At 48.4% G+C, this 15,504-nt stretch overlaps 7 protein-coding genes across 7 annotated transcripts; 4 read left to right on the forward strand and 3 right to left on the reverse strand.

Annotated features, from left to right (window-relative positions):
- Nucleotides 1-381: 381 nt before the first annotated feature.
- K441DRAFT_658435 (vacuolar ATP synthase-like protein 16 kDa proteolipid subunit) lies at nucleotides 382-1,639 on the forward strand. Its single transcript, XM_067648351.1, has 7 exons — nucleotides 382-586; nucleotides 635-652; nucleotides 707-719; nucleotides 782-864; nucleotides 924-1,121; nucleotides 1,170-1,255; nucleotides 1,315-1,639. Exons 1-7 carry the CDS (start codon nucleotides 542-544, stop codon nucleotides 1,355-1,357), a joined length of 486 nt encoding a protein of 161 aa, XP_067505226.1. The 5' UTR covers nucleotides 382-541; the 3' UTR covers nucleotides 1,358-1,639.
- Nucleotides 1,640-2,674: 1,035 nt separating this feature from the next.
- Nucleotides 2,675-4,838, forward strand: K441DRAFT_658439 (Pkinase-domain-containing protein). Its single transcript, XM_067648352.1, has 7 exons — nucleotides 2,675-3,230; nucleotides 3,288-3,383; nucleotides 3,445-3,569; nucleotides 3,634-3,859; nucleotides 3,910-3,972; nucleotides 4,030-4,135; nucleotides 4,188-4,838. The coding sequence occupies exons 1-7, from the start codon at nucleotides 2,951-2,953 to the stop codon at nucleotides 4,507-4,509; spliced, it is 1,218 nt and encodes a 405-aa protein (XP_067505227.1). The 5' UTR covers nucleotides 2,675-2,950; the 3' UTR covers nucleotides 4,510-4,838.
- Nucleotides 4,839-5,796: 958 nt separating this feature from the next.
- On the forward strand, nucleotides 5,797-6,336 carry K441DRAFT_658440 (uncharacterized protein). The gene has a single exon (XM_067648353.1). It carries the CDS (start codon nucleotides 5,842-5,844, stop codon nucleotides 6,244-6,246), a length of 405 nt encoding a protein of 134 aa, XP_067505228.1. The 5' UTR covers nucleotides 5,797-5,841; the 3' UTR covers nucleotides 6,247-6,336.
- Nucleotides 6,337-6,720: 384 nt separating this feature from the next.
- On the reverse strand, nucleotides 6,721-8,177 carry K441DRAFT_460918 (uncharacterized protein; the record flags this gene model as incomplete). The annotated part of the gene is made up of 2 exons (XM_067641774.1): nucleotides 6,721-7,374; nucleotides 7,464-8,177. Coding segments are annotated over 2 exons (1,368 nt in total), but the record flags the coding sequence as incomplete, so codon positions are not given.
- A 905-nt stretch (nucleotides 8,178-9,082) lies between these two features.
- Nucleotides 9,083-11,082, reverse strand: K441DRAFT_609280 (MFS general substrate transporter). Its single transcript, XM_067645508.1, has 2 exons — nucleotides 10,881-11,082; nucleotides 9,083-10,818 (listed from the first exon to the last, which is right to left on the reverse strand). The coding sequence occupies exons 1-2, from the start codon at nucleotides 10,918-10,920 to the stop codon at nucleotides 9,206-9,208; spliced, it is 1,653 nt and encodes a 550-aa protein (XP_067505230.1). The 5' UTR covers nucleotides 10,921-11,082; the 3' UTR covers nucleotides 9,083-9,205.
- A 587-nt stretch (nucleotides 11,083-11,669) lies between these two features.
- Nucleotides 11,670-12,124, reverse strand: K441DRAFT_72927 (uncharacterized protein). Its single transcript, XM_067654189.1, has one exon. It carries the CDS (start codon nucleotides 12,007-12,009, stop codon nucleotides 11,728-11,730), a length of 282 nt encoding a protein of 93 aa, XP_067505231.1. The 5' UTR covers nucleotides 12,010-12,124; the 3' UTR covers nucleotides 11,670-11,727.
- On the forward strand, nucleotides 11,886-14,306 carry K441DRAFT_72896 (general substrate transporter). The gene is made up of 8 exons (XM_067654183.1): nucleotides 11,886-12,260; nucleotides 12,380-12,703; nucleotides 12,756-12,839; nucleotides 12,899-13,024; nucleotides 13,096-13,528; nucleotides 13,586-13,723; nucleotides 13,778-13,936; nucleotides 14,049-14,306. Exons 1-8 carry the CDS (start codon nucleotides 12,160-12,162, stop codon nucleotides 14,208-14,210), a joined length of 1,527 nt encoding a protein of 508 aa, XP_067505232.1. The 5' UTR covers nucleotides 11,886-12,159; the 3' UTR covers nucleotides 14,211-14,306.
- Nucleotides 14,307-15,504: the final 1,198 nt, after the last annotated feature.

The following is a 15,504-nucleotide window of genomic DNA, read 5'->3' on the forward strand; positions in this document are numbered from 1 at the left end:
AGGCCGAGGATGGGGCGTGGGAAAGAACTGGCTGTCAGAGCGGCACGTAGCTCTAAAGAGATAACAAGGAAGGCTTTTAGCGACGTCGCAGAAAGGAATGACGCCTCAGAGGCTTGCGTTGATGTGATGAATGCCGATGTTGGTGCAGCGAACGTCGTCGTGCTTGGTTCGGAGGTAGGGTATTATCTCCCCGTCCTATTGGTGGCCGGTGTGGGCCGCGAAAGGGTCTATGGCTAGAGCGGGAGGGGGAAAGGAGGCTGAAAAAAACTCAAATAGATCAAATAGCGGATAGCTGAAGTGCAGAGACGCGGAATCTGCGGGAAAGTCTCATCAACAAGATCTCTATCTAGGGTGCTTCCTTCTCATCACCTCAAACGGCGACGGCTTGGCTCGCTAAAGTCACAAGGCCCAGGGCAGTTAGCTATTGATCGTCACCCAAGCAGCTATCGCAAACACCACACCTGCCTGCAGTTACACTTAGCTTCCATACATTACAGCCATCTAAGTAAATTCCCTGTGGAATAGCCTTCTAGCTGTCAATATGGAGTCGGCGTTAGCCCCGAAGTTTGCGCCTTTCTTCGGCATGGTAAGGTAGCATCCCTAGCATCCAAGCACTGCAGCTGACATGTCATAGGGTGGAATCGCATTCGCTGTAAGTTCTCATACATCATATGTACGACTAGTAGTTTACTGAACCCTACGGCAGATGATTTTCGGATGTTTGTCAAGTCCAGCTCCGCCGTTACGGCCCAAAGGCAATTTACTGATCGAAGGAACACAGGTGTAGGAGCGGCATATGGAACAGCGAAGTCGGGGATAGGCATTGCAGGTGTTGGCACCTATAGACCAGACCTGATAATGAAGGTGCTCATTCCGTTCTCCAGTCGGATGTGCTCATCGCTAATGGGCAACCTCCCCCACAGTCCCTAATTCCTGTCGTCATGTCGGGTATTCTGGCAGTCTACGCCCTAGTTATATCGGTCCTCATTGCAGGAGATATGAGGCCACCTCCAACGAAATCATATACCTTATTTAGCGGCTTTATGCATCTTGCCGCCGGGCTATCAGTCGGCCTAACAGGATTGGCGGCGGGTTATGCCATTGGGATAGTGGGAGATATGGTTCGTTTCATGAAGAGAAGAGCAATAAATGGTGGCTAACAGTATCAGGGCGTTCGGGCTTACATGCGTCAGTCAAGGATATTTGTGGGCATGGTTCTGATTCTGATTTTCGCCGAAGTATTGGGTCTTTACGGGTGTGTGATGGCCAACCCAAAGCTCAGTCAAGATATGCGCCTGCTAATAGTCTTCATAGCCTTATCGTTGCACTCATCCTGAACACACGTAGCAATGGATGAGGATGTCTGCTAGCAATTCCGTGTACGATCACTCCAATTGATCCTATTGTACAGTAAGAAGCGGAGGAAGCAATTGGTCAGGTTTCATAATCGGTAACAATGGGGACGTTCTACGCCCATGGAAAGCATCAATCAAACATCAAAATTTCCGTGTTCTACATCGGAAGGTATGCTTCTCGTTCATACTTCGCCGGCAACGAGATATAGAGGTGCATGAATGGAAACGCTCAACTACTTAGCTCTATTTTTATATCTAGTCACGCCGTATTAGCGACTTTTCCTACTGCATTCAAATATCAAATAACGTAGGTAACAGGGTTTTGACCTCCCTGGGTTATGACCGCGCTAGCAGCCCGCTTTCTTTTTATAGCTAGCTTATTGCCTAAAGAAGATACTGCCGCTTCAGGAGTTTCTCAGCCACTTTTCCACACCTTAACTCCACGAAATACACCACCAATCTACGTCTACGCCCCGCTGACCTCAAGCACCAAATGCGGAAGATCGTATATAAGCCGCCCTTACTGCCTGACGAGCAGGCGGCTTATATCGCAGCCCCTAAGCCTGCGCGAATGCCCATGGAGTTCCTCCCACTACTTTTTGAAAAACGACTCTAAGGCAATTATGCAACGTTGAAATAATCAACTGCGGATGAATTCCAGAAGCGGGCGGAAGAGTCCTCTACTGCCGCCGCTACGGCTGCGGCTCTTGTCAAACAACTTCAGGAGGACGATGACATAAGCAATTCAAGCGACAAAGAGTCCCCAGATGAGGGGCCAACTCAGTGGCCAATTAAACAGTAAAATACCAAAAATCGGCTTTATATAGACTATTATATATATTTATATCTTCAAGACTTCTTACTAACGATGCGATGACTTATAATAGTTTTTACTAGTTATTTGCCACTAAATCAGCATTTTGGCAATTTTTGGTGTTCAAAATGGTCAGAGAGCGGTCAAAACCCCGTTACCTATGTTACTCAGTGTCCTGCTGCGCCACCGGAATTGTGAACATTGAATCCGCCAAATCCTCGGGATGATGGCGGGTATGCTTTAGAGCAATGCACCAACGGACACTCGTTGGGCAAGCCTTGACCGCTCTACGTACCTTTGCAAGGCTAGGATGCGAGTAATCCGTGACGCAGACGCGGAGCTGAGGGATATGCCTGACTCTCACCCGTGTCGGACTTTTACTAAAGAAGGAGCATTATACTCCGGACACGTCAGACAACGTGTTCTTATACAGAAGCAAGAATCAATTCTCGATTAAATTGATGGGACGAAGGGCAAGAATTCACTGGATAGTCCAGTTTTGCAGCCGGATTCCTCTCTGCCTTGATCGCGGCTCTTTGTCCAAGTCATTGACCCCTCAGACCCTAGTCAGCCTCAAGCGTCATCTCCACCAGCTCCTTCTGCCATGTAACCCCGCCATCGGTCTCTGGATCTGACACCCCACGGTTGAATGCAACAAATCTCGGCCACTCCGACCTCGAGCAGGTCCTTTCTCACCATTCAGCATCCGGCTAGCACCCCTCAACCCCCAGCGATGATTTAGGAAAGAAGGAAACACACTGCACCTGCAACCCTCGCGATCATGGCCACGGCGGTAGTTCACAAGTTGCTCCACCATGACCACTCCAATCGCGAGTCCTCTCCGCAGCCCAACCAGTTACTGTCGCCGGCTCAGAACGATCAAGATCCGGCTGCCATGGACCCCGCGCGCGATGAGGAGAAGCGCATGCTCGCGCAGTGGGAGGAGGTTAAACGCCCCCTAAGTCCGGCGCAAATCACCGACGCGAACCAGAAGATGGTTGGACACTCATCGCGAGTTCTTCGCCAGGAAGATTTCGAGCTCGTTAAAACACTGGGCACTGGTATGGATACTTGCGGTGGGCGGCTTTACGGGTGATGCTGACAATGGCGTTTCACAGGAACCTTCGCGCGTGTATGGCTGGTGCAACTCACCAACCCAAAGAGTGGAGATCAGAACAAAGTTTTTGCTTTAAAGATATTGCGGAAAGTCGATGGTATGCAGTGACCTGTGATTGCACCGGCATCTTGCAGCTAGCTAATCTAGCCATGTCTCAGTCATAAGGCTCAAGCAAGTCGAACATGTGCGCAACGAACGAAATGTGCTTGCAGCCGTTGCAGGTCACCCTTTTATTACAACGATGGTAGCGAGTTTCCAGGATGCGGATTCTCTTTACATGCTTGTACGTTGTTGAAGCTCTTCTTAAGTCGGGATAGTCATCGCTAAAAGTTATCCGCGTTAAATAGCTTGATTATTGCCCTGGAGGCGAGGTTTTCAGTTACCTTCGAAGAGCACGACGCTTTAACGAACCCACATCTCAATTCTACGCCGCCGAAATTGTTCTGATACTAGAATTCTTACATGAGAAGGAAGGAGTAGCATACCGAGATTTAAAACCAGAGAATATTCTCATAGATGCAGAGGGCCATCTAAAACTAGTGGATTTTGGATTTGCAAAGAAGGTCGATAACAGTAGGTGTATAAGCAGTTTTTGCTTCGTCCTTAAGCTGACACGTCCAAAGGGGAAACTTACACACTATGCGGAACTCCTGAATATCTTGCCCCTGAGGTTATCAGAAACACAGGTAAGTCTGGACGTAGTGCCGCTGGAGGACTTCGTTACTGAGGAACATGTTTTCAAGGNCATGGTTGCGCCGTCGACTGGTGGGCATTCGGAATTTTAGTGTACGAATTCCTCGTTGGCCAACCCCCTTTTTGGGACCAGAATCCTATGAAAATATACGAGCAGTAAGTATCCTGCCAAATAGCCGTTAATTTTCAGCTAAAACTTCTCCTTAAGAATCGTGGAAGGACGTGTCCGCTACCCATCTGCAATGTCACCCGATGCGCGTGACCTTATTGCAGGTCTTTGTACCGTGGACACCTCCAAGCGCCTAGGCAACATCAAAGGCGGCGCAGGCGCCGTAAAAGCGCACCCCTGGTTCCGAAATATTGATTGGGGCGCACTCTACCACCGCAAAGTGCAAGGCCCAATCGTACCGCACCTTAGGGGACCTGCTGATACGCGAAACTTCGATGAGTACGAGCCAGAGCCCGAAGGCCGGGAAGAGTACGGACCCGAGATGCGGGAGCGGTGGGATGACTGCTTTAAAGATTTTTAGTTTGTGAATGGCGCTTGGCAGGGTGACTGGATTGGGACGGTAGGAAGGGTGCGCAGAGGGGAGGGTCGGACATTGAGGCCCGTTTAGTTTTACCGGGTCTGGCGCATCAGGAGGGTCTTGGGCCACCGGGTCTTTTACGCGGTCAACGGTGTGAATTTCATGATGATACCTTGATGTATAGTTCATGTTGGAAAACCGATATCATATAGCAGAGCTGGATACCGTAGGTGTGAGTCTACTTTTATCTGTATTTTACTACCATGTTTTCAAGAATTTTATCACTCTTACATACTTGTGGCTGAGTACGCCATGTTAAAATCAAAATTTCTCTGCTTTCATTATATTCACGTCAAAAAAGGAAAAGTACTAGAAGATGTAGCCAAAGTGAGCCGTGCTCACGATATACCTGTCATCTACAAGGACTGAAAGAGAAACGCTGCTCCTCTCGTTCTAGTCAGTAACAACATGAATGACTAGAACTAAAAGCATTTGGCCACGCTAATCTTAAGGTCGTGGTAACTAACGGGGTTTCCTAACAGAGCCATCTTAATGGCTTTTATGCCTAGCCTTTTAATTCCAAGTCAAGGTACACTAAATTCATTCCGAAAAAAACTGTACAAAATCTGCCTCGCAAACTAAGGACAAGCGCATTACTCCTTGAGCTAGCATTGAGCATTATAGTCAGTAAAGTAAGTCATCACATGATCATTTCTAGTCACTGTCCGACTAATACCAAATCCAGCACGATCTCCCAAAAAGCAATCCATACAGTGAATCTGGGTGTCTGGGTAGCTAGCCCGGTGGAGGTTTTGGTTGATGCAGCGCTCGGACTGAGTGGCGAGGCAGTGAGCTAGGATACACAATGCCACGGGTCTGACTACAGCAGAATCGGTATATTTTCTGGGCCATATTCCGAAGTAGTATCATCTAAAGTAGCCAACTTGAGCGTAATCTCCTGCATACCGCCGTATTGGCGTACATCCGGTTCCCTGACAGTGTCATTTCGGTCCAACGCTTCTCCCGAGCATGTCTCATTCACGCCAAGTAACACAACGGGAACTCATCCGATATTATACCAAACTCTTGAAACAACCCTACATGACTATCCCTTCGGCCGGTGTATCTCGTCCTACTGTTATCGATAAGGGCCGGCCAATAGAATCAATAGGATCAAGGCTCCGTGATCATGCGCGCACTTTTGATTCTGGTGTTCGCGCACGGTCCACATCTCGTAGGACGTCACTAGCGGAAGGGATACATTCTTCGACCCCACGGATAGCATATATGCAGACGCTTTCGGATTTTCTGTACACTCTTATGCGTTGGCCCAGGATGCAAATGATACCAGAGTTGTTCAAAAATTCGACCGAAGATATTTTCACCACCCTTTATGCTAGCTTGGCCGATAACCAATTGATCCAGCAGGGAAATAGTCCGCGAGCGGCGCAAGGCACCCTTTCTACTTCAGTGACTCGGCTCTTCGTCGTAAGCCCAGTTGCGTGGGTGATCGTGGGGATTCTGCTCCTTATACTTGTCTGTAATGCTTTGCTATTCGTATACGCAGCAAGAAACTACTCCATTCTTCAGGAAGAACCTATCGGTTTGCTTGGTAATGCTGCACTCTTAGAAGAAAGCGATGTCTCTAGATTTGTGTCAACTTTTCGTCAACAACATCCTAATGTTTATGGTATGAGAGATTTTATCGAAGAGAATTATACTGTGGTCATTCTAGAATGATTCTTGTTGAAGGCTTAGCGGAGAATGCTTCTAATCAGAGATCAACATGATGTGGCTTGATAATGCTGGATAATTATATTCTAGTTCAATGATAATATTATAATTCGATGACTGTCATGAAACTGCTGTATGCTGAGATAGCTATAGCATTATAACAGTATGTCTTTGCCTTTGCCGCCATCAAGCCTTTGTGAGGGCTCGTATGGTTTAGATTGCGGTTGTGGGATGGCCCATACCGGATGTTCCAATCATTGCCGTTATATCGAGCAATCTGCAAGCCTCAAGAGCAGAGAGCCGGAATCTCCCTTTGGTAGCCGTGCGAGGACTGTATTGATAGTCAAGCTAAGGAGGCCATAGTGGGCTAGAAACGCTCCACTAACAACTCCTCCCCGCATTCCTCAAGTCGTACAACCAAGTGCCTATAGAGCCTCAACCGCTCTCAGCATCTGCTTCTTTTCCCTCCTCAACCCCTAATCCTAACACATCTTCCTCCTCTAGCCACCCCTCCACTAGTGCCAGCGCCACCAAATCCTTTACACTTCCCAGCCCGCTACTTGGCAGCGCCTCCGGCTCCAGCAAGTTCTGTAGCTGGCCAAGAATCTTCTCTAACTTCAATGCCCTCCTCCTGGCGCTCTTTCTTTCTCTTTGCGGTACCCGATCCAACAACAGTGCACACGATGGCCATGTCATATTCTCTAGTAGCTTGAACAGCACGAAGTGCAACCATAGCAGGTTAGTCTGCGGATGAAACTCGCGCCACGTATGCCCGCCGGATTTTGCTTCTTCCCAGCGCGAACCGAGGTCAGCGAGCGGGTCAAGTAGGTACACGGATGCGCGCATGTAGCGATAGATTTCGTACTGATATTCCTCAGTCGCGTCACCTTCGAAAACTGCGGGGTCCAGCTCCAAGTCTAGGAATGCTACGTCTGGTTCAGAGGGAGCCGAAGATGAGGGGTTGACAATAGAAGTGTCATCCATATCGGCGCGAGAGAGCGTATAGTCGATAATGGTGGTTTCAAGACCTGTGAAGCCGAGTTTGCGGCGTGTGGTCCGGATTGAGGGAGAGGAGAGAGAGTCATCGGGGCTGTGGGAACGGATGCAGATGTTGCCGAGGTGGAGGTCGCGGTGCTGTGGTATTCGTGATTAGTTCAATGAATTTTATCGTCAAAGAAGCAGTGCTATTATCAATGGCGGTGGATGGGAGTGTGACTGCGTACTTCAAATCTCATACCCTCCTCCCCTTTACCAACTGCAAGCACCACGCCCCAGAAAACATCCCATACGCTCCAGATATCCTCAATCACCACATTTTCCAGGTCCGTCCCTGCATCTTGCATTTCAATCACGGCCCATAACTGCGTACCACCATAGCTCCCTTTCTTACCCGGATCCGGAAAAATACTCTTTTGTCCTCTCGGCCTACTCTTATTAAAGGCTTTCCATGCAGCTACAAACGGCGGGCCCGGTCGTCCTTGTAGCACACGCACCTCTCTGAAATTTGTGAAGCCAGGAACGGGCGTCATGCGCTGCAGGAGCTGTACTTCGGACAGGACGGAGGACACGGAGCTCATCCAGGCAATCTTCTCTTCACATGCCTTTTCTTTTTCAGACGCCCTTTCGCGGACTATCCTGGTACTGGGTGAGTCTTGCGTGATGAGAGGCGGCTTTAGCGCGATGATTTTAAGGACAGATTCGTCTGCTTTGGTGAAGCCTGGTATGGATTCTTTAAGTGAAAGACGGTATACCTCGCCGTAGGACGCTTCGGCAATTTTAGCAATGTCGAAGTGCGGTTCTAAATGCGTAGTCCAGGTCTCGAAAGGAGTAGGAATTTTGCGAGCTGCTGGATCGCTGCAGAGATTCAATAGAGGTCGGACATATGCAGAGCATGCATCTGATCCTGGTTGTGGTACTTCTAGAGCACTTGATTGCTGTGATGCTAGATCATCTTCTAGCCTTGTGGATGCTGGATTTGACTCCTTGTTTGATGTGAATTTGGCCTCCGGGGGTTTTGGCTTTGACTTCAACTGCTCCTTAGGCTCTTCCACTCTTATTGGATTCTGTGACACTGCGGCGTTCCCATCTCTTGTCCTAAGTGCTTTCCGAGGTTTTTCCTGGGTCGTATCCGCTTTAGATAGCGGATCGTCAACCTCTAATCCTCTAAGCCGACTCGCCAAATCCTCTATCTCCTCAATTTTCTCATCCTTTTCTTTCGCTAGGGGCACCGCTTTGGCTGGACTCGAGGTGAAGACGGAAGATGAAGAAAAGAGCGGCATTGCCTTCGCTCGTTTTCCATACACTTGTTTGCGGGGCATGGTGCTGAACTCCTCCAACGGTGCGCAATCCAAAAATATTGAAAATTTGGGAATGATGTCGTGGTGTTGATCTCAGTGTATATCAATTTCTCGGAGAAGCTAGCGTGGAAGGTGTGGCAGGGCGATTATCGATAAGAGGATCTCAACGCCACAATTCAGCGATTACGAAATCCTCATTCTCCCACACCCTCAAAGTGACTCAAATTAAGTCTCATTCCCAAAGCCCCAAGCCAAAAATAGGCCTTGCAGGATCACCCTCACCTTCTGAAATTGAGGCGCAGTTTGCTTGGCTGTCGCCGCGCAACGCACTTTAGATGGGGTTCCGAAGTTCCCTCAGTAGCTCACGAGACCTATCCATGACCGCAGATGAGTCTTTATAGGCCTAATTAATTTATATCTAGACACAACAATTTGTCAGGCATTGGTGATAACCACTCATTCCAGATGTCTTTAGAAGCTCGCTAAAAGTAACCATGGCACATTGCGACGCTAAATGAGTCTCGCCTAGGATATTAAAAACGGTGCTAGTATCGTGATGTTTATCCCCTGCCCGAATTCTATCAACTTTCTGTTCTATCGCTACATGACATATGGTGTGATGGAAAGTAACACATTACAGAACTACCTCTCTATATAGGCCAAGAAATTCATAACCGTCTATAACCATTAGGGCCATCTGGAGCACTCATAGTATAGGACCATGCCAGAGCAATCAATGCGATAATGGTGAGATACAGCCACCAAACAAGGCCCACAACTCCCTTCTCCATGCCCCACGCAAATACCACGCCGCCAAATACCGGCCCGACTGCTCGCGCTAAGCTGGAAAACATGTTTCCAGCGCCGTGCACAGTTCCTAGTACATTCTTAGCGGGCGCGGCGTTGGTCAGTAGAATAACCGTGCTCGGAATTGCAATTGTGCGAGCCATAACCTGTGCGCAGAGAATGACGGCAATGCATGGCCAGCGCGAGAATCCGTGATTCCCAAGGAGCGAAAGGTAAGGAGCGAACAGATACGCCAATGGGAAGGTGAAAAGAGCAACGCGGAAGCAGCCGAGTGTGCCTATTTTGGCCTGCATGCGTGGGTAGATGAAGAGCTGGAGCAGGATCCCGCAAACACCAAAGAAAGAAAGCCAGAGGCCCACGGAGGGCGATGTTAAGCCGAGACCACCGTTGAAGGAGAGGAATGTCGCGTTACTATTGTCGGCTGACGGTGTGCAGAGGTAGACTGGAAATATGTGCATGAATGCGGAGTTGTGTAAAGGGAGTAGGCCGAAAGAGATCATTGTGACGAGGACTTCCCGTGTCCAGATGCTGCGAAACGGGGGCGGCGGAGGTTGAGATATTGACGGGAGAGGCTTAGAAAACTTACCTTCGGCGATCTCATTTGTGGCCGCCTCTAGAAACTCGTCGAGTTGGATTGCGGCGTAACCAGCTGAGCGCCTCTGTAAGACGATCCGTTCAATAAAGCGGACAACCGATCTGCCGAGCACTACTCCAAAATCTCTATTACTCTCTCTGCTTTGGAGACTCTCCTTGAGTCCAAACACCGCGAGGATAAGACTAAATGCGAGCGCGAGCGCGTTTGTAATCGCCGGTAAAGCGTACGGATATTTCAATGCCCATGCCACACCTTCCGGATGTCGTTCGATATTGAAAAGGCCGTCAGGACCGAATAACCATGGTAGATTAACCACCGGATCAGCCAAACAGCCACCTAGCGCCAATCCTGCTACCATGCCCGAGTTAAATACAAGGGGTAGGAGCAAGAAAGCACGGGTCTGATATTTTCTCTCTTTAACAATCTCCGCCGTCATCGTCCTCATTACAGCCACATTCCCATTGCCTAACCCAGCTAAAACCCTCCAGAACATAAGCGCACCGATGCTCCTAGAGAAGCCGAATGCTAAGTTGGAAATTACGCTCGCTACGAGTCCGATGATGATTATAGGTTTACGGCCATGACTATCTGACAATCGTCCCCAAAGTATGCTGGTTGTAAATTGAGCGAGTGGAAAAGCTGCAACTAGAATGCCCGAATAACGTGAGATTTTTTGGGATGCAGAAGGGTCGTCCGAGGGGATGATGGACTTTATGAGGTAGTAGATATAGGGAAGGAGGCAGGTGTTCGAGAGTGGCTCGGATAGGCGGCATAAAGCTAGGATAAATAGTTGCCGCTTATTAGGAAGTGACATCCAGGTAACAGCTTTGGCATCATCACCGGTATCTCTGGTATTTGTATTACTAGGAGATGGTGGAGCTGATTTTGGAGGTTGTTTAGCGCACTGAGCGGTTGAGGATAAATTAAAGAAAAGTACTCACTCAGGAGGATTTCCTCCTCACAATTTTCTTTACTGTGCATCCTGAGAGAATATCAGGCGAACAACAGTTCACAGAAACTATCAGAAAGTGTAGTCTTAGTGCGATATTTTATGAAACAAAGTTAAAGAATTAAAATGAGCGTGTGTTCATAGAAAGAACGACTGAAAGAGCGACACTATCAAGGGTTAATCCATCAATCGCGACCTAAGTGGACCATGTTGATGAGGTTCAGAACCTTTTGGCCTTCACCGAGAGGGTTGAAAAGAATGCTCAATCCATTCAGTGAGCGGCCATAAGGACCTCTATTTACACCTCAGCTCAGGGGTTGCGAAGGGCGTCGTGGCGTATTGTGCAGGGGCCTTTAGAACGCCACTGATACAATGCCATTGGGCTTGACAGCTTGTGCAAATAATAAACGCCGGGTATGGTTGAAGGGCTTAGGCAGAGAAATTGATTGTTTCTAGGGCTAGAACATATTCTTTAGACGAAGGGTGTTGCAAGGAGGGGTCCCTTCTGGGCTAGGGAAACATTTGACATGATTTGTAGGGCTGAATTGATTGGTGAAATCACGACGGGACCTCCGCTCTTTCGCTCCCGTTCCCGCTGCCGGTTTAGCCGAATTTTAGGGGTTTGGCCAAGCTTTTTATTTCCTGTCACTCCAAAGTTTCCACTTGCTCCTCAGCCAAGATCAACTTTCAAAACTTATCTTCGGACGCTAAAGAAGCCATGACCGCGGTGTCGGTAGTGCTAGCCGAAAGAAGGGCATGCATTAAGGTTTGATCGGCTGACCTTCACACGCCAATCCGTGGGATATGTGGATGGTAATATGGAGTTTCGTTATGATGGATCAGAAAGGTGAGAGTAACCAATTCACAACCGAAATGCAGCATGCTAATAAGCTGGCTATTTTTGCCCGCTCCCTAGCGGCTCCTCGGATCCCATGGGCTTGCACATGTCTACTTTCGTAGCATATATGCCGCTGATAAGGGCAATCCAATGCCCCGCATCCGCGGGCTCTGCTCACTTTTTTTTTTCGCTTTTCTAGCTGCACACTAGTCAACGCTAGACACGAGCTGCGCGCAGGGCCTAGATGCCCATCTGGACTCAAGCCACAGGCGGGGAATGTCATGCCACAGGAGTAAATAGCGGACACTTCCTGCGTCAACTGAAGAATTTCGGTCGACTTATTATCTTACCGGGTCTGATTTTCCTAAGTATCGTCATTGAGCTCGCTTGATCACTGCCTAATTTACCTATATTCATTTACGATTGCACGTGAATGGCGGTCTCTCCTGTTTTTAAGGAGCTAATTCCCTCAAAGGCCGCTATTAGATTGCACCGTCTATGCGCATTCTTTGCGCTAGCATCTTTCGTCTGGGGGTATGTCTCTTTCGACCTGCTTCTGCTTCACACGTGATTAGACGAACCTTTCTTCTCTATGTCTGATACCGATACATTTCCATCTTGATAGATGACTAACTTGAAGGCAAACTGTACAGCTATAATATTGGCATCCTCGCTACAATTTATGTTCATCCCGGCTTCAAAAAAGCCCTTCACCATCCCAGTGCCTCCCACACTGGCCTCATTACCGCGATTTACTACCTTGGGACGTGGGTTAGCTATGTATTTCTCTCCCACCCAGCCAGCGATTATCTTGGACGAAGATGGGCAGCTTTTGTCGGAGTTTTTGTGACGTGCATTGGTGCTGCTTTGCAGGCGGGTGCTGGAGGATCAGGTGCCTATTCAATGATGATCATTGGACGCATTATCTGCGGGCTCGGGCTTGCAGTAGTATCCACATCCGTGCCCCTATACCAGAGGTTCGTCAAATACCAACTTCCCGTATAGCTTATGCTAAACCTGTCATCACAGTGAAGTTGCGCCTGCGAAGCAACGAGGACGTTATGTAGTGATGAATCATATTGGTTTAGTTACAGGCCTTGCGGTTGCCTTCTGGTAAGGAAGTTTTATATCCTTGCCAATAGCTAAACAGGCACCTCGCTAACATAATGAAGGGTTGGATATGGCATGACTTTTTGGGAGACCGGCCGGGGAGTGTATCTGGGATGGAGACTATCAATTGCTGTCCAGTATATCCCCGCACTTATCTTCTGCATTGGAGTGCCATTCTGCCCGGAAACGTATGTGTTTCTCAACCGATATCTCTCAAGTCTATTCTTCAATAGTGTACGTTTACTGAAAATGGGCACAGGCCCCGTTGGCTAGTAGAAAAAGGCCAACTAGATCGTGCGCGAGCCTCCCTCCAATATCTCAGGGCCGTCGACCCCTCAGATCCTGCCGTCACCGCCGAGCTCGTACAAATCCAATCGAGTGTTGAAGCTCATAGATCCGCCACTAAATCGTCCTGGACGGTTCTCTTCACGCATCGTTCCCTCTTCGAACGCCTCTGGCGCGCCGCACTACTTCAATTTATGGCGCAGATGTGCGGCAATACCGCCATGAAGTACTATCTTCCATCCATCTTCATTTCGCTCGGCCTTGGGCGGCGGATGTCGCTAATGGTGGGTGGGATCGAAAGCACATTAAAGATCGGGTGTACTATAATAGACATGCTACTAATAGATAGGGTCGGGAGGCGCCTAACGCTTATAGTGGGCTGCTTGGTTATGTCACTTGCGTTACTGGTATGTCCATATGCGACAATAGAGAAGGGCCATTTTTTACTTACTCGTGCTTTGCAGATAAATGGGGTGCTACCAATAGAATACCCAAAAAATATTAATCATGCTGCTGACTACACATGCGTGGTTTTCATTTTCTTCTTCACTTTTGGATATTCTCTAGGCTTCGGCCCTGCCGCCTGGGTGTATGGATCAGAGGTTTGCTCTTATTTTATCATTTAACCGACTTCTTCAATGCTGACGATGTCCTAGATATTCCCAACTAACTTCCGCGCTCGTGGACTCAATTTCGCCGCTTCGGGCGGCTCCATTGGCTCCATTGTTGCTGCGCAAGTCTGGCCTGTGGGCATGAAAAATATCGGCTCGAAGACATATTTCATATTCATGTCTATCAATCTTGCGTCTGTTGTGGTAAGTTTTCCTTTTCTGTCTCTCACATATATCCGACGCCTTTCCCCGCGTTTTGAATGTGGCGTTGAGTTTTGTTATGCTACATGTTAAATTTACTTTAACCAATATTCAGATCATCTACTTCTTCTATCCTGAAACCAAGCGGCGCTCTCTAGAAGACATGGACCCGCTCTTTGGTGAATCTCGTTCATCCCACTCAAACTTTGAACACGCCGACAGCCAGTCTATAGAGGCAGAGGATGAGGTAGTCAGACCGAAATCAAATGCGGTCTGAGTGGTAAGGGAGAGTTGTAGCTAGTGAGGAGCTCCTTTCTTGTTACCTACCAGAAGAAGGCTTAATGCCGCTCGTATGAGAATATATAGCGAGTTACGTGGAGAGACGGTTTCTTGCCGTTGAATACGATCTGAGAAGGTAACGAAATAACAACCTGGACTGGCATTTCCCGTAGCCATGGTTCATGATTAATTACGCTTCACATTGCTCTGCTGTATGCATAATAATACCCTGCTGCTGTTTACAACCGGCCATGAGAGTAAAAGTAAATATATGTCTTTTTAATCTGTATACCCTATGACCTAGGTCCATCCTTCTATGTATTCAAATGGCCATAAAAGCCAGCATCGTAGAAATAATGCCTTACCTTTGCGGAGGTGAGCGCCAAGCTTTTAGGCAGCGTTCCGTGAACGAAAGCTAGAGGCATCAACCTCAAATTACTTACTGTGCCAGCTAAACCCTAAGTCAAGTTATTTGTCCGACAGTTGATTTCCTTTTTTCCGATACATGCTATTGGTGGCTCATTGAGTTGTGTTTTAGCTTTTGTTTATTTCGCCTCCTACAATGGAACTCGGGCGTCGTGATGCAACCGGGCTGGGGGGGCTGAGGCTGGGGCATAGAATTCTAACACAATATTCAGCCTCATGTTTCTGGTTCTCGGTCAACGCCGGCCTTCCGCTGGAGCCTGCCCATTTCGCGACAATGGCAGGTTTTGGTTGCTACGGCTGCCTAAGGTTTGTAGCAACTCCGCTGCCGCCTCTCTACTTCGGACCCCTCTATCGCGCCGATCTAATCTTGATAATGAACTCCTACATTTGCTAGCCTCCCAAGACGGCGAGACTCTCTACCTTGTGAGCCCCGCGCTATCACATAATGGAAACACTTGCCGCTATCGGCCCCGTTGGAAACATCGTCCGGTTCGTGGACTTCAGCGGAAAGATAATCTTGAAATAAGGCCAACTCTACCGGTCTAGCGAAGGCGCACTGGCGGAAAACACTGATATCTAGACAGCGACAAATGACCTAGTCCTATTAAACAACAAGCTCAAAGATGCTGCCACCTCTGCTGGCGATGGATGTTCGAGAAGCTCTGTAGATCATGCAGCACAGTTGCGGAGGAGTTGCTAGATACATTGGATAAAGTGTACCACAGGAAACAAGTCTCTTAGTTTAAGCTAGAGCAGCCGCACCGTCTTAAAGCTCTCGATTTGATAGTAAATAAAATTGTTGACGCTATCGTCGACTGGCAGGACGTGTTTCAGGCAGCGCACAACGTGCATCTTTCTTTAATGAC

The sequence above is a fragment of the Cenococcum geophilum genome, assembly GCF_001692895.1.
Source record: "Cenococcum geophilum 1.58 unplaced genomic scaffold K441scaffold_16, whole genome shotgun sequence".
NCBI classification, from domain to species: Eukaryota; Fungi; Ascomycota; class Dothideomycetes; order Gloniales; family Gloniaceae; genus Cenococcum; species Cenococcum geophilum.

Excerpts from the sequence above, each read along its gene's own strand:
- K441DRAFT_658435 (XM_067648351.1), top strand. The coding sequence starts at position 542 with ATGGAGTCGGCGTTAGCCCCGAAGTTTGCGCCTTTCTTCGGCATG. Across the intron at positions 1,122-1,169 it reads TTGGGATAGTGGGAGATATG|GGCGTTCGGGCTTACATGCG; the intron begins GTTCGTTTCATG and ends TAACAGTATCAG. Across the intron at positions 1,256-1,314 it reads GAAGTATTGGGTCTTTACGG|CCTTATCGTTGCACTCATCC; the intron begins GTGTGTGATGGC and ends TAGTCTTCATAG.
- K441DRAFT_658440 (XM_067648353.1), top strand. The coding sequence starts at position 5,842 with ATGCAAATGATACCAGAGTTGTTCAAAAATTCGACCGAAGATATTTTC.
- K441DRAFT_609280 (XM_067645508.1), bottom strand. The coding sequence starts at position 10,920 with ATGCACAGTAAAGAAAATTGTGAGGAGGAAATCCTCCTGA. Across the intron at positions 10,819-10,880 it reads TGAGGAGGAAATCCTCCTGA|CTCCACCATCTCCTAGTAAT; the intron begins GTGAGTACTTTT and ends CTCCAAAATCAG.
- K441DRAFT_72927 (XM_067654189.1), bottom strand. The coding sequence starts at position 12,009 with ATGACATTCCCCGCCTGTGGCTTGAGTCCAGATGGGCATCTAGGCCCT.
- K441DRAFT_72896 (XM_067654183.1), top strand. The coding sequence starts at position 12,160 with ATGGCGGTCTCTCCTGTTTTTAAGGAGCTAATTCCCTCAAAGGCCGCT. Across the intron at positions 13,025-13,095 it reads GTGCCATTCTGCCCGGAAAC|GCCCCGTTGGCTAGTAGAAA; the intron begins GTATGTGTTTCT and ends AAATGGGCACAG. Across the intron at positions 13,724-13,777 it reads CCTGGGTGTATGGATCAGAG|ATATTCCCAACTAACTTCCG; the intron begins GTTTGCTCTTAT and ends ACGATGTCCTAG.